The sequence below is a fragment of the Cajanus cajan genome, chromosome 3 (assembly GCF_000230855.2).
Source record: "Cajanus cajan strain Asha chromosome 3, NIPB_CcT2T_4, whole genome shotgun sequence".
In the NCBI taxonomy this organism is placed as follows: Eukaryota; Viridiplantae; Streptophyta; class Magnoliopsida; order Fabales; family Fabaceae; genus Cajanus; species Cajanus cajan.
The window spans coordinates 38,933,525-38,950,313 of record NC_138519.1 but is presented as its reverse complement, the minus strand read 5'-3'; the positions used below and the strand labels follow the sequence as shown (position 1 = coordinate 38,950,313).

General features: G+C 35.2%; 1 protein-coding gene across 1 annotated transcript; it reads right to left on the bottom strand.

Annotated features, from left to right (window-relative positions):
- Window positions 1-15,712: 15,712 nt before the first annotated feature.
- LOC145956276 (uncharacterized) lies at window positions 15,713-16,351 on the bottom strand. The gene is made up of 2 exons (XM_083071848.1): window positions 16,120-16,351; window positions 15,713-16,026 (listed from the first exon to the last, which is right to left on the bottom strand). Exons 1-2 carry the CDS (start codon window positions 16,349-16,351, stop codon window positions 15,713-15,715), a joined length of 546 nt encoding a protein of 181 aa, XP_082927974.1.
- Window positions 16,352-16,789: the final 438 nt, after the last annotated feature.

Genomic DNA, 16,789 nt, shown 5'->3' with positions numbered 1-16,789 from the left:
TCAATTCCATCAACCACACGTAAATTAGTGATAAAATTTTGAAGCCATATCCCATGGTTGGACGTCTCAAAACAAGCAATGAACTCCGCAGCCATGGCTGAAGAAGCTATAATAGTTTGTTTAATAGACTTCAAAGAGATAGCTCCTCCAGCCAACATAAAGATGTATCTAGATGTGGAGCGTTTGTTGTCTTGACATCCAGCAAAATCAGAGTTTGAGTACCCAATGATCTATAAACTGTCAGACTTATAATAAGTGAGCATATATCCCTTTGTTCTCTTCAAATAATGCATGACACGTTTTACTGTCTTCTAATGCTGCATCCCAGGATTACTTAAGTATCTGCCCAAAAATCCCACTACAAATACAATATCGGGACGAGTACAAACTTGAGCATACATTAGACTTCCCATAGCTGAAGCATAGGAAATTTTTTGCATCTCATTTCTTTCACGGTCATTTATTTAGGCACTGTTTGAGGCTACATTTGAAGTTAGATGAAAAAAACACATAGAAAGGGAGGTTGAATAAGTGTGTGTATGTGAACAAAGGAGTTTTAAAATCTTTTCGCAATAGGACTCTCTTTCTTCTAGTAAAAATATTGTTAGTGAATGCTTGAACAAAAACAACCTAAGATTGGTTTACCAAAATCATTTTACATCTAGGAGTTTCATCGTCTGCTAAGAGAAAAATACTTCATAAATGATAACTATTCTTTAGTATGGTTTTCATCTGAAGATGTTTTTAATAGACGATTATCAATGGATGAAGTTTTCAATATTTAAGATCAATCAAATAAAGTGCGTCTAAAACATTTAAAACGTAGAGAAAATTTTTATACTGGTTCACTCAAACTGAATTCTTTAAGTGTTGGCATGGCAGTCTTCGTCTGCGTCTATTGATCTCATGTGTCTCACGTCTTGTTCTTCATCTGAGTATTTGACGTTGATGTTTTGACTTCTTCTATGGTCTGGTCAACATTGTAGATAGAAAGATTTTTCTTTCGTCTAGAATGTCTTTCAGTCTATGATGTCCTTAGTCTGATGCATGATTGACTTTCCTCTAACTTTTGACACATGCTTTGTCTGATTTGTGCCTTCGAGCAGTTGCACTTGACATTTTGTGTTTGCACTGTAGGTTGTCCTTGACACACCTTCATCTTGATATTAGACTTTATAATCGTTTGGTGCATATTCGTATTCCATCTATTCATCTGTTAACGTTCAGTTTCCTCCATCATTTACTTCATCTGCTATCTGTCTTAACTTGTCTGATCCTTATGACGTGCCTTGCCTCGACTACTCTTCATCTAAGTTGATCGCTGGACTTTATCTGAAGGTTACATGAATTTTGTCTGATGTTCAACCTTCTTTTGTCTTGTTCTTGATTTAGTCTTATTTTGGTGCTTGTTCTGGCTTTTGATCAGATTTAGCCTTGTTGCTTGATCAATCATTATCTAATGTTCTAGTTTTGATTCGTTCCGTGCTTTGTAAATCTTGTATTTAATGCATTTGATCTAGCATTAATTGTTTGCTTTCCAGGTTTGTGCCATGAGAATTCTTTTGTACAATTTTTTTACTTCCATGTTTAACTTTGATCATGACTTAGATATGTATGTACCTTTTCTGGCATTTTAGCTGCGAGAGTGTTGTCTTTCTTTGAAGAGTTGTTGTACTTGCTCTGACACATGCAACTTTGACTTGTGGACTCATGGTTTTCTATTTGTCTTCTTTTTCTTCACACACTCTGATGTCTTCGTATCTTCTTCTTATGCGTGTAGATGATATGCACCATTTCTTATTTTTACTTAGCTTAATTTAGACGTTTTTCCATGCTCTCCATCTGCATCTGAAACTTGAGTCTCCGTCTCTGAACCATTTCTTTGTCTCCTCCTTATCCAACGTCTGATATTTGATCTTTGACCTTTGAGCTTCATTTTGATGTTTGTTCAGTACTTGATCATTCTTTTTGGTCTTGATTTAGCCTTTCGTCTAATGTAGTCTAGTATAGTTTGAGCGTTCATTTTGCTCTTGATCATACTTGGTCTTGTATCGTCTAAGGCTTGATCATTTTCCCCCTTGTGTTGGGCTTGGCTTTATTTAATCTCTTCAAATAATGTCCTATAGCTTTTATCCTTTCTCTTGGTTCTGGTGTGGGAGGTTGCACATGCTTCATTTTACCTATTCTTATGCTTATTTGTGTTTTACTGAAACACTAACACACTTGTTAGAAATAACAATATGTATTATATTTGTCTCATTCAAAACCTTATTGGGATTGCTTCGTCTGACTCAACATTTACTCCCACTAAACTTATGATAAACACAATCATCAACTATATTTGCCTTAAAACCATATGAGGTAATAACTTGATGGAACTTGTGCTACCATTGACGAAAAGTTTGTTTGAGACCATGGATGAATTTCTTTAGTTTGCATATCATAGAGTTTGAGTCACCAGACAGAAAATTTTCTGGTTGCATCATATAAATTGTTTCTTCAATGTTACCATAGAAACACAATTTTAACATCTATCTGATGGAGCTCTAAATCATAATGAGCTACGAGTTCCATTATTATTCTAAAAGAATCCTTTGAAGAAATTGGAGAAACGATTTATTTGTAATCAATGTCGTCCTTTTGAGTGAAACCTCTAGCAACTAAATGAGCCTTATATCTCTTGATATTACCTTTTGAATCCCTCTTGGTTTTAAATATCCATTTACAACCAATAGGTTTCACACCTTCAGGTAATTCAACGAGATCCCAAACATCATTATCTTGCATAGATTTCATCTCATCCGTCATGGCATCAATCACTTTTGAGAGTTAGAACTACGTATAGCTTGATAGAATTTAATTGGATCATCGTATGTTAAACCAATGTCATCCTCATGTTCTTGGAGAAACACAATGTAATCATCTAGAATTGCACTTCTCCTTTCTCTAGTGGATCTCTTTAATGACACTTCTTGAGGTTGTTGAGTTTGCTCTGTGGATATTTGAGGGAGAACCTCAATATTGTCTTGTGATGGGACAATGTCAATAATAACTCCATGATTGTCACCTATTACTAGGGTAGGTACTAGAATAGTAATAGACACGAGGACTTGATCACTGTCAATGACAAGTTTTTCCTCAAAGACAACATTAATTCTTATGTTCTCTTCCTTCCCAAACTCAACATCCTCAAGGAATCTCGCATTCCCCATCTCAAAGAATGATTTAGTAGTGGGATTGTAAAATTTATAGCCCCAAGAGCATTTAGGATATCAAACAAAATAACAGTTAATAATCCTTGATTTCAGCTTACTTTCATGTAGCATATAAGGATGCGCTTCAACTGGACAACCCCAAATGTGTGAATGCTTTAGACTTGGCCTTTTACCAATCCATAGCTCATAAGGAGTTTTGTTAACTGCTTTACATGGTACCCCATTTAAGATATAAAATGCAGTCTTAAGCGCTTCTCCCCATAATGACTAGTAAGGAAGAATGACTAATCACACTTCTCTCCATATCCTTAAGAGTCTTGTTTCTGTTAGAAAAGAATGGCACAATCCAAGAGGGGGGTGAATTGGATTCTATGATACTTAAAAAATTTCAGAGTATTTAGGATCTTTATTTCACTTAAACTTTTCTAAGACTGAATTTTCAAATGAAGCTTCTTTAAAGACTTGTTATAGAAGAATGAATTCTATATGCTTTCTTGATCACAAAAATAATGAGGTTCAAATGTAATGCTTTAATTCAGTTTAAACCACCAATATTCACACACACATGCTAATCAAGAATCATATTCTTTAATGTACAATCAAGATATTACTCAAAGTAAAAGATAAAGGTAGAAGAAGATTGCACAAGTCTTTTATCCTGGTTTAGCCACTCTACATGTGACCTACATCTAGTCCTCAATCAGAACCTGATCAAGATTTGTTCCACTATCTTAATGAAGAAGGTTTACAAGCATACCACACATGCATATACTTCAACACTCAAGATAACCACTTTCTTGACCCCAAGAAAGCACCCCTTGTAGAAACCCACTACAAGAATCCTTACCACTTGAGAAACCCTTCTCAAGATTTTAGAAGTATTCACAAAGAATTAAGGAACGAATTCACCTGGAATTCAGAAGCAAATCTTAATCTTCCCCTTTCAAGAATGTGATGATGATGATGATCCTTTCTCAAAGTTTTTCACAAACGTTTTTATTCTTGGATTCACAAAGAAAACTCTCCAAGATTGTCACAAAGACTCCACAAAAACGCTTTTCTAAATTTGATTCTTTGTTCTAACTCTGTTCTGAAGTTTCAAAAGGTTCAAACTATTTATAAAAGTTTCAGACCAGATAATCGATTATTTTAAAGAATAATCGATTATTTTGTTCGTCAGGTTTTCTGGAAACCAACCAAGAACAATATAATCGATTATTTTGCTGGATAATTGATTATTCCAGAGAGTTATTTCTAGGATAATCGATTATTTTGCAAATAATCGATTATTGCAGCAAGGCATCCCATTTTTCTTGTTGCTGGAATAATCGATTATATATAATGATAATCGATTATTTTGAGTTAGTTTTCAAAACTTCGTTTTAAGTCTCAAAATAACTTTTTAGTCCCTTTCACTCATCATTATACACTCTCTAATCAGTTTAGATATAGATTTAGCTTATGCACACAGCACACACAACAAATAAACTCATTCAAAACAATTTATATACTAATCCTTATTACATAACACTTTCTTTGACTTTGTTTTTGTCTTCTAAGTTGTTGTTGTTTTTTGTTGTCCTTGACACACATTTTGTGATCATCAAAACTCTTTTAAGCTTCAGAGATAATCTTGATCTCATCAAGTTCAGGCTCCCCTAAGCTCAACAATCTCCCCCTTTTTGATGATGACAAACCATGACTCAAAACATGACAAACCAAGCTAGGCTTCAACCATTGTGCTTTCACTTTCAACATACAAAACCTGCAAAATCATACACACACAAGCACAATACCTGCAAAACAACAACCATATACACACAACAACCTTTCTCCCCCTTTGACATTATCAAAAACAAATCAAGCCATAACTGGTCACACCAGCCATATGCATAGTCCTTATGATGGAATCATGCCTAGGAAGGCAAGGGGTGACACATTGAAGGAGCCAAGAGGAGTTGGCTAGACATGAAGGATTGGGCCAGTCAAGTCCCAATGGGCCCGATGGGCTCAGAAGGCCCAAGTTGAGCTTTACATGGGCCTATCTTGTTATAGCCATTTTGTTCTTATGTTTTATTAGTATAGGTTCCATATATTTTGGTCTTGTGTTTTGGACCACATAGAGTAGCATTTTTGGTCCATAGGCTTATTGGGCCTAGTTTTGGGCTTCATGGGCCTTTGGGCTTTTGGTACCCAATATTGGCTCATTTTAATCCTTGTAATTTTTCCTTTATATTATATTTGATTGGCCATTGTATTTAGGCCATTAGATTAGGAATTTAGAAGGTTTTCAATATTAAGTCATTTAGGCTAAATCTAAGTTTCATTAAGGTGTCATTTGACATGAATTTAGGTCACATGTTTTAAGCTTGTATGAGCTGAACATGTGCACCCTAAATGCACATCAAATGAGTCTTAAATGCAACTTAGATGATGCTAGTTGCCATAAATTTCGGATGAGCACATGGTATACCAAAATTTGAATTTCAAATTCCATTTGAAATTCAAATATTGGCTCCAAAGTTGGTCATTTGAATTTAGGCGCCACTAGCTTGCTTACTTGTCCTATATATTGACATCTTCACCCTTATGTAATCACTTTGATTATTAATGAGAATTTTCTGAAATATCTTCAGCCAAGTTCTCTCTCAAAGTCACCAAGAAAGCCTAGTCTTAGCCTTAGGAAAATCACCTCTCCTAAGCTTAGTCCGTGAGCTTTCTCTTTGATTCTCTAGCTAGGATACTTCCTTCTTAGCTTAGGGAAACCATGTCATTCTCTTCTTAGTTCCACCTTCAATCCGTGATCATCAATCAAGGAAGCAAGATCCGTGAGCTTGGAGGAGGCAAGGGAAGAACAAGCTTCACTTCACCTACCTACTTCCATCACCTTAAGTGCTTAGAATCATACCAAAGCAAATTTAACACATTATAGGTATTAGATCCAAACTTTGTGAACAACAACATCTCAGCCAGAATTATTTGATTAGCAACAAGTATTTGATCAGTCAAAAAGTACAAGTTACAAATCACAACTCAGAATTTTACACCCCAAAAACATCAACAAAAACAGGACATTATACCAGCAATCATCCATACTCAAAACAGAGCATTATAATCAGCAATCAACCATGACTTGGCTCATTAAAAACATCACAATATCAAAGTTAAAAACAGAGCATTAATACACATGCTCAAAACCAAAGCATTAATACACCAACCAACCAAATCAACACTTGGTACCTCATTCAAATCAACATATCAGCAAAGTAAACTTCAAATTTCATCAGAAACTTAATTGTTCAACAGATTAAAGCAAGTAAATTGTTCTAGAGTTAAACTATTACAACCAAATTGAACATAAAATCCAAAAACAGAATTTAAACATCCTAATTAAACTAGTCAACAAAACAGAACAGAAATCATTCTTCATCTTCAGGTATGCCTAGGTGAGTCTTGAGTAGCTTCTCCTCATGATCAAGATCATCAAACCTATTAAGAATACCAGAAAATAAAGACTCATGTCTTCTAGACATTTCCATCACCGCATCAAGTTTATTTATCATGATTTGCTCAAAAGGTGAGAACGGATTAGACTCCGCTTCTGGCTCCTTGTCAGGCTCAGCTTCCACCTGTGGTGGCTGATCCTCATCATGTGACGGAACACTGTCTTCATCTGTCACCGGCTCAGGGGTTGGTGGTACATCTCCTTTAAACACCCATTTATCTTCCTGTTTAAGCATCCCCATGTGATGCAAGGAAGATTTTTCAATCTTATTCGAAGCATGGAGAACAATTTTCCTTTCCCCTGTTAAGTCCACCCCTGCATTCTCAAAGATTTTTGACAGCAACAGAGCATACAGAATCGGTCCATCTTCCTTCTGTCTTGCTTTCCACATACAATCATTAACGACTGATACCCAATCAATCTTGATTTTCTTTTTAATCACATGCATAAGTAAAATGTCATCTCTTGACATTTGGGCATGGTTATGTAAACGAGGTTTCAACATCCAAGCAATGATAAAAGAAATTAAACGGGAATTCTTTTTCATACCTCCCGCCAGAAACTTGTCATAGTTGGTATTCACCGGATTCCTCTGACAATCCCGGAAGGTCGTCAATTCTTCAAAGTCCCCAAAATTGAAGGGTTGGGGTTTTTCACGTCCGGTGCCGCTCAGCCCCGCAATTGCCTTCAATGTTGGCTCGTCCAACTTAATCATTTTCCCCTTCACCACTGATTGCATGATACCCTCATTACTTGTAGCAAAGCAGAGGAATAACCTTATCAGCTCAGGGTAATATGGTCCCTCCATTTCCAAAAACTTCCCGAGTTCTTGGTGCTCCAGCAGGGTTGGGAAACTAAAACCTTCATTTTTAAACCACTCCAGCTTAAGGGTCTTAGGAGGAATGATTCTCCGCCCCGCATACCACTCAAAATAATACTCTTGAGTCTTCTCATCCGAGAACCATTTTGAAATCAGTTGCCCTGAGGGTAGAGGGTGCTTGCTCCCCCTCACTTCAAGCTTCTTGGGTCTCTTTGATGAAGATGCCATGAGTGGGTCTTGGTGAAGAAGAAGAGGATGAGAGAGTTGAGAGGGTTAGGGTTTGTGGGTTTGAGAGAATGTGAGAAAATGAGAGAAAGAGAGGTTTTGAGAGGTTTTGCCCTAGCACCGTCTGAGTGGGAGAGGTTTTAAGAGTAATGGGTGGTTTTAAGGGATTGGCGCGTATATAACCGTTCAAATACTTCAGAAATATCAAAAGTCGCCTAGATAATCGATTATTTATACAAATAATCGATTATTTGTATCAGTAAAACCTTTTAAAAACTCTATCTGCTATAGATAATCGATTATTTTTAGAATAATCGATTATTCCATAGAGTTGTTTTTCCTAACTTTGCCCAGATAATCGATTATTTCCCTAGATAATCGATTATTCCAGAGTCTGTTGAGATTCTTCATACCAGATAATCGATTATTGACCAAATAGTCGATTATTACAGAGGCTCTTGGAATTCTTCATCTCCCAGATAATCGATTATTACCCAAATAATCGATTATTATAATGGGTTCACTTAAAATAATTGATTATATTTTAAGATAATCGATTATTCCAGAGAAGTTTTGCTTCTTAGAAATTTAACCTTTCAAATTACACCTAGTCTTATTATTCCTTGAATACTCTCTTTTATGTTTCAATATCTCATACTCATTCCACACAATCATCCAATCACTCTTAATTCAAGCATGATTCATGGATTATTCCTAACTCAATTCTTAATTGGTTGAATCTTTCCCTTGGTAGAGGTTTTGTAAAAATGTCAGCTAATTGCTTGCTAGTCTCTACAAACTCTACAACACAGTCATTTATTTGAACATGATCTCTCAAAAAGTGGTGTCTTATCTCAATATGTTTTGTCCTAGAGTGCAAAATTGGGTTTTTGGTCAAATTTATTGCACTTGTGTTGTCACACCTCAGAGGTATTTTATTTAGCTCAGTTCCATAGTCTCTTAATTGTTGCTTCATCCAAAGAATTTGAGCACAACAACTTCCAGCAGCTATATACTCAGCCTAAGCTGTACCTACAGCAACACAAGCTTGCTTTTTGCTATGCCATGAGACAAGTGCACTACCTAGTAGGTGACAAGTTCCACTTGTGCTTTTTCTATCTAGTCTACACCCAGCATAGTCTGAATCTGAGTAACCTATCAGAATTAGTGAGACTCCCTTTGGATACCACAAACCTACATTGGTTGTACCTTTCAAGTATTTTAGAATTCTCTTTACACTCTTCATGTGAGATTCTTTTGGATTAGCCTGAAACCTTGCACAAAGGCACACAGCAAACATTATATCAGGCCTACTAGCTGTCAAATATAAGAGTGATCCAATGATACCTCTATACTTTGAACTATCAACAACTATTCCTTTCTCATCTAAGTCAAGATTGCAATTGTTTGATATTGGTGTGGCAGCCTCCTTACATCCTTCCATACCAAACTTTTTCAGAAGTTCATTGCAATACTTGCTTTGACTTATGAAAATTCCATCACTCATTTGTTTGATTTGCAACCCCAAAAAGAATGTAAGCTCCCCCATCATTGACATTTCAAATTCTCCTTGCATGGTTTTAGCAAATTCTTTGCATAGAGAGGTATTTGTAGATCCAAATACAATATCATCCACATAGATTTGTACATACATTGTATCATTTTTAAACTTCTTGACAAACAATGTATTGTCCACCTTCCTTCTTACATAGTCATTTTCAATCAAAAATTTGCTCAACCTGTCATACCATGATCTTGGAGCTTGCTTCAAGCCATAGAGTGCCTTTTTGAGTTTGTACACATGATTAGGATTCTTAAAGTCCACAAAGCCTGGCGGTTGTTCAACATACACTTCCTCTTGTATCAACCCATTGAGGAAAACACTTTTTACATCCATTTGATAAAGCTTGAAATTCATTATTGAGGAATAAGCAAGAAGTAATCTAATGGCCTCTATCCTTGCTACAGGGGCAAAAGTCTCATCATAGTCAATTCCCTCTTCTTGATTATACCCCTTAGCCACTAGTCTTGCCTTATTTCTTATAATTATCCCAGATTTATCAAGCTTATTTCTAAACAGCCACTTGGTTCCTATAATTGGATAATCTTTTGGTAATGGCACTAAATCTCATACTTCATTTCTTTCAAACTGATTTAGTTCCTCTTGCATGGCCATTAACCAATGTTCATCTTTTAGTACTTCATCAATGCTCTTAGGTTCAACTTGTGACACAAATGCCATAGTGTTGCAAATATTCTTAATGGCACTCCTAGTTGAAACTCCCTTACCAATATTTCCAATTATGTTATCCATTGATAAGTCCCTAGAAGTTTTCCATTCCTTAGGCAATTGTTCACTTGTTTCCTTTGTGTTTTCATGTGACTCACTCTCTTTAGGCTTATTATCAGTTTCACTTTCCAATAGAGGTTGATCAAGCAAATCAGTTAAGTCTTCAATTTCAGTTTGCCTTGTCTCTTGTTTATTGGTCTCATCAAATACAACAGACAGATTCTTCAACAACTAGAGTTCTCTTATTATAAATTCTATAAGCTTTGCTATTTGTAGAGTATCCTAGAAAGATTGCCTCATCAGCCTTTGCATCAAATTTTCCAAGTTGCTCTTTCCCATTGTTCAGCACAAAGCACTTACACCCAAACACTCTAAAATATGAAATGTTAGGCTTCCTTCCATTGTAAATTTCATAGGGTGTTTTCTTTAATATAGGCCAGATCAGAACTTTGTTTAACACATGACATGCTGTGTTAATAGCATCAGCCCAAAAATATTTTGGCAATTTTGTTTCATTCAACATAGTTCTAGCTAGTTCTTCTAAAGACCTATTTTTCCTCTCAACAACCCCATTTTGTTGAGGTGTCCTAGGTGTTGATAAATTATGGTTTATACCATGTTCCTCACAGAATTTTTGAAACATTATGTTTTGAAATTCACCTCCATGGTCGCTTCTTATAGAGGTAATGTTTGAACACTTTTCATTTTGAACAAGCTTGGAAAATTTTCTAAAGGCATTAAAAGCATTATTTTTGTTTGCAAGAAACATAACCATGTGTATCTTGAGTAGTCATCAACAATCACTAAACCATAGTAGTTTCCACCTAAGCTCATGGTTCTTGAAGGACCAAACAAATCCATGTGAATTAATTGCAAAGGTCTAGTTGTGGAAATCTGATTTTTGCTTTTAAAGCTAGCCTTCACTTGCTTGCCCTTTTGACAAGCATCACATAGTTTATCCTTACTAAACTTGAGTTTAGGTAAACCAACCACTAATTCCTTCCTACTCAGTTTATTCAAATGATCCATATGAATATGTGCAGCTCTCCTATGCCAAAGCCATATATTATCTTCTTGGGTTATTAAGCACTTAGTGTTTGAAATTGCTATTGAGTGTTCTAAGTCAAGCATGTATATGTTATCAATTCTTTTTCCTATGAATCTGATTTCTTTAGTCTTTTTATCACATATCAAGCAACATGTATTATCAAATTCAATTTTAAAACCTTTGTCACTTAGTTGACTTATACTCAGCAAATTATGTTTCAATCCATCAACGAGCAATACATTCTCAATCAATGTTTGAGAGCAGGGATTACCAACATTGCCATGGCCAAGTATTCTCCCTTTGTTGTTATCACCATAGGTAACATACCTTTCATTCTTCAATTTCAGACTTGAGAATTTTGAAGGATCTCCAGTCATATGCCTTGAGCAGCCACTATCAAGATACCATAGTAAGTTCTTAGCCCTCAAGCATTCCTACAACAAAGATTCAGAGAAAAAATTTAGGTACCCATGTGAAGGGTCCTTGTAGGTTAGTTCTCAGCCTTTGGCTCTTTTCAATCCAAACCATCTCTCCATTTGGAACTCCATATTTACTAGAGTAGCAGTTCTTTATTGTGTGACCTCTCTTACAACAATAGAAACAAGTTGTTTGTCTAGAGAAGTTGCTTTTAAATTTTCTGAAATCTTGATTTTTCTTAACAGCTTCTTTCTTTGACTTAAATGGCATGTTCATGCTTTGATTAAAACCAAGTCCACTCCTATCAAAAGTGTTTCTTTGTTTTCCCAAAAGAATGTTTAAATTTGCATTTCCATTAGTGAACTTTGCAAGAGTTGATTTTAAATCAGAATTTTCTTTTTCAAAAGCCTTGCAATTTTCACAAACATCTTTTGAGGAGGAGGAGGCTTCACAATGAGCTTCACTAAAATTGAAAATAGTTTGAAGGTTTTCATGCTCATGTTTTAAATTCTCAAGCTCTTGTTCAGCTTTAACTAAAGCATTTTCATACCATTTTAGCTTGTTTTTTAGCTTTGAATTCAAGGCATCTAATTTCACAGCCTCTTTATGAATTTGTATAAAAGCTTCTTGAAGTTGATCATAGTCCGGATTTGATTCAAGGTCAGAGTCACTTACTATTGTATCTTGGTCAGCTCCAGCCATTAAACACAAGTTGTTCTCCTCAATTTCAGATTCATCACTTGTTGTGCTTGAATCATTATCTTCCCAAGCAATGTAGGCTCTCTTCTCTTTGCCATTTCTCTTGCTTTTCTTCTCCTCTTGTTTCTTCTTCAAGAGGTTTGGACACTCAGCTTTCATGTGTCCCGGTTTTCCACACTCAAAGCAATTGAAGGAGGATGTGCTTGCTTCCTCTTTCTTGTTTGTCTTTCTATTGAATTTGTAGGGGGAATTTTTCTTTCTCCTTATGAATTTTCTGAACTTCTTCACCAGCAAATTGAAGTTCTCAGTTTCGGAATCATCGGTGCTTGATTCTTCACACACCTCTTTTCCTTTGCCCTTCTTGTCCTGCTGTTCATTTTCTTCAAATATGTGCAACTTTTGCTCATGCTCTCTTAGCTTCCCAGAGAGAGTAGCAAGTGTCAAGGAGGTCAAACCCTTTGATTCTTCTATGGATGTCACCTTTGCTTGCCATGATCTGTCCAAGCATTGCAGCACTTTCAAATTCAGCTCTTCTTTTGAAAATTAGAAATAGATTCACCATTGTTCATTCTAAACAGCTCATATTCTCTAATGAGAGTGTGCTTTCTAGATCTCTTTACATCACTTGTTCCTTCATGAGTGACTTGTAAAGTATCCCACATTTCTTTAGCAGATTTGCATTATGATATCCTAAAAAACTCATCAATAGACAATTCAGATGTAATGATGTTTTTGGCTCTCTTGTCATGTTGGGCTCTTTTCTTTTCTTCATCACTCCACTCACTCCAATGTTTTTCTTTGATCTCATCACCATCTTTTTTCATAGGGATATAGGGTCCATTTTCTATAGCATCCCATACAGCAATATCAATAGCTTCAATGAAAATTCTCATCCTAATTTTCCAGTAGACATAGTTTTTACCATTGAAAACAGGAGGTCTATGAATAGACACACCCTCACCATAGGGTAGGTTGTTATTGGCCATTTTTGAAATCTTGAATAACTCTCAAGAACCTTGCTCTAGATACCAATTGTTAGAAATGAATGGCAGAATCCAAGAGGGGGGGTGAATTGGATTCTATGATACTTAAAAAATTTCAGAGTATTTAGGATCTTTATTTCACTTAAACTTTTCTAAGACTGAATTTTCAAATGAAGCTTCTTTAAAGACTTGTTATAGAAGAATGAATTCTATATGCTTTCTTGATTACAAAAATAATGAGGTTTAAACGTAATGCTTTAATTCAGTTTAAACCACCAATATTCACACACACATGCTAATCAAGAATCATCTTCTTTAATGTACAATCAAGATATTACTCAAAGTAAAAGATAAAGGTAGAAGAAGATTGCACAAGTCTTTTATCCTGGTTCAGCCACTCCACATGTGACCTACATCCAGTCCTCAATCAGAACCTGATCAAGATTTGTTCCACTATCTTAATGAAGAAGGTTTACAAGCATACCACACATGCATATACTTCAACACTCAAGATAACCACTTTCTTGACCCCAAGAAAGCACCCCTTGTAGAAACTCACTACAAGAATCCTTACCACTTGAGAAACCCTTCTCAAGATTTTAGAAGTATTCACAAAGAATTAAGGAACGAATTCACCTGAAATTTAGAAGCAAATCTTAATCTTCCCCTTTCAAGAATGTGATGATGATGATGATCCTTTCTCAAAGTTTTTCACAAACGTTTTTCTTCTTGGATTCACAAAGAAAACTCTCCAAGATTGTCACAAAGACTCCACAAAAACACTTTTCTAAATTTGATTCTCAGTTCTAACTCTGTTCTGAAGTTTCAAAAAGTTTAAACTATTTATAAAAGTTTCAGACCCAGATAATCGATTATTTTAAAGAATAATCGATTATTTTGTTCTTCAAGTTTTCTGGAAACCAACCAAGAACAATATAATCGATTATTTTGCTGGATAATCGATTATTCTAGAGAGTTATTTCTGGGATAATCGATTATTTTGCAAATAATCGATTATAGCAGCAAGGCATCCCATTTTGCCTGTTGCTGGAATAATCGATTATATTTAATGATAATCGATTATTTTGAGTTAGTTTTCAAAACTTCATTTTAAGTCTCAAAATAACTTTTTAGTCCCTTTAACTCATCATCATACACTCTCTAATCAGTTTAGATATAGATTTAGCATATGCATACAACACACACAACAAATAAACTCATTCAAAACAATTTATATACTAATCCTTATTACATAGCACTTTCTTTGACTTTGTTTTTGTCTTCTAAGTTGTTGTTGTTTGTTGTTGTCCTTGACACACATTTTGTGATCATCAAAACTCTTTTAAGCTTTAGAGATAATCTTGATCTCATCAAGTTCAGGCTCCCCTAAGCTCAACAGTTTCTACATTCTGCAACATCGTTCATGCTTGGTTTCCCAAGCATAGTATACTGAGGAACGATGTCACATTTCCTTAGGAAAAGTGCAAAAGGCCCTGGATGTTGTTCACCTAATCCATCATATCTACCGTAATATTCACCACCACAATCAGATTTGACGACCTTAATTTTCTTTCCAAGTTGAAGCTCAACTTCAGCTTTAAAAGATTTAAAAAAAGTCTAGGGATTGGGACTTCTCATGAATTAAAAATAGGTAGTCGTACTTTGAATAATCATCTATGAACGTAATGAAATATTGTTGCCAATTCCAAGATGTCGTAGGGAACAGTCCACAAATATTTGTGTGAATTAATTCCAAAATGTCCTTAGCCGTTTCGGCACCTAATTTTCTAGAATTTGTTTGTTGACCCTTAATACATTCAATGCAAACCTCAAAGTCTGACAAGTCTAAGGGTTCAAGAATCTCATCTGACACAAGCCTCTAAATTCTCTGTTTAAAGATATGGCCTAAACGCTTATGCCATAAGGTGGCTGAGTTCTCATTTATTTTACGCTTCGTACCACGATAATCAATGTGAAATTTTTTTTTATTAGAACTAACTACATCTAATAAGTATAGATTATCAATTAAAGAACCAGAACCAACAACATTTGAATTTTGATAGAGGCTAAATTTATTATTTCCAAATGAACAAGAAAAACCAAATTTGTCCAAAACTAGAAATAGAAATTAAATTTTTCCTAAAAGACGGTACAAAAAAAGTCTCAAATAAATCCAAATGAAATCCAGTTTTTAACTGTAAACTAAATGTTCTAATAGCCTCCACTATGACCTTATTGCCATCACCCACATAGATAAATATTTCATTATCACTTGGCAGTCGGATCCAAAGGCAACCCTGCTTGGACACACTAATGTGAGTAATAACATTAGATTCTACCCACCAAGTATCATGTGGTACAAAAGCTAAATTAACTTTAGAACAAACAAAAGAGAGAAAATTACCTTTCTTTACACGCCAGGAGGCATACTTGGGACATTCTTTCTTCATGTGCCCAAGATTCTTGCAGAAAAAGCAAGTAGGTGTGTTCTCATCTTTTTCTACTTTCTTTTACTGAGAAGTCCTTTCTCCAGCATCCTTATTAATCTTTCTCTTCCTATTCTGAGAGCTTGACGCCAAATGAGCACTTTCAATCTTTTCTCTTTGTTGTCTTTCCTCCTCTTGCACATAGTGAGAAATAAATTCATTCAAGGTCCATTTATCTTTCTGAGTATTATAACTCACCTTGAACTGCCTAAAGTGTGTAGGAAGGGAAATCAAAGCTAGATGCATGAGCAAGTCATCAGACAACTCTAACTTTAGTGATTTTAGTTTTGACGCGTGATTAGACATTTCCATAATGTACTCCTTTATATTTCCTTTACCTTTGTATCCCATAGAGATAAGTTTAGCAAGAAAACTGCTTGCGTCAGCTTTCTCATTACTGGTGAAATACTACTTAATAGCATCAAGGAAACCTTTAGCGTTGTGGCTCTCAAAAATAAAGCCCCAAGAAACTTCTTGAACAGATCGCTTCATGATCATCAGACACATTCGGTTTGAGCATTCCCATTTTTCAACCTTATCCTCATCCAGGTTTTTCGGAGTTGGAGTGGGTTTCTCAGCCCGAAGTGCAAGATCAAGATCCATGCAGCCAAGAATTATCTCAATTGCTTCCTTCCAAGCCTTAAAGTTTGTTCCATTAAGCATGGGGATATAATTAATTTGAGCAAACAAGTTAACAGCACTAGCAACAACAACTATAATAGAACATAGATACAAATAATTACATGCTCACAAAGTAAAATAAAAAAATAATAATATGCAGATTATTTACATAATAAACATATTACAAGATACCGAGCACAACATTAATTCTTTGTCTTTGGACATACAAATTAATTTGTAAGTGGTACTCTCAATGCAACGATCAAATAATGACAATTAATTCTATCAAATAATAATCTTTCTTTGGATCGACTATTATTCACATGATTGTAAATTTACAATTGTCACATATTTATCATCATAGGCATGTTGTTATTATTATTTGGCCAAATTGTGTCTTCCTTTGGGATGAACACAAATTGAATAAATAATATCATATTAACATCTATTGTAATTTTGATTAAATTAATTTCTATAACA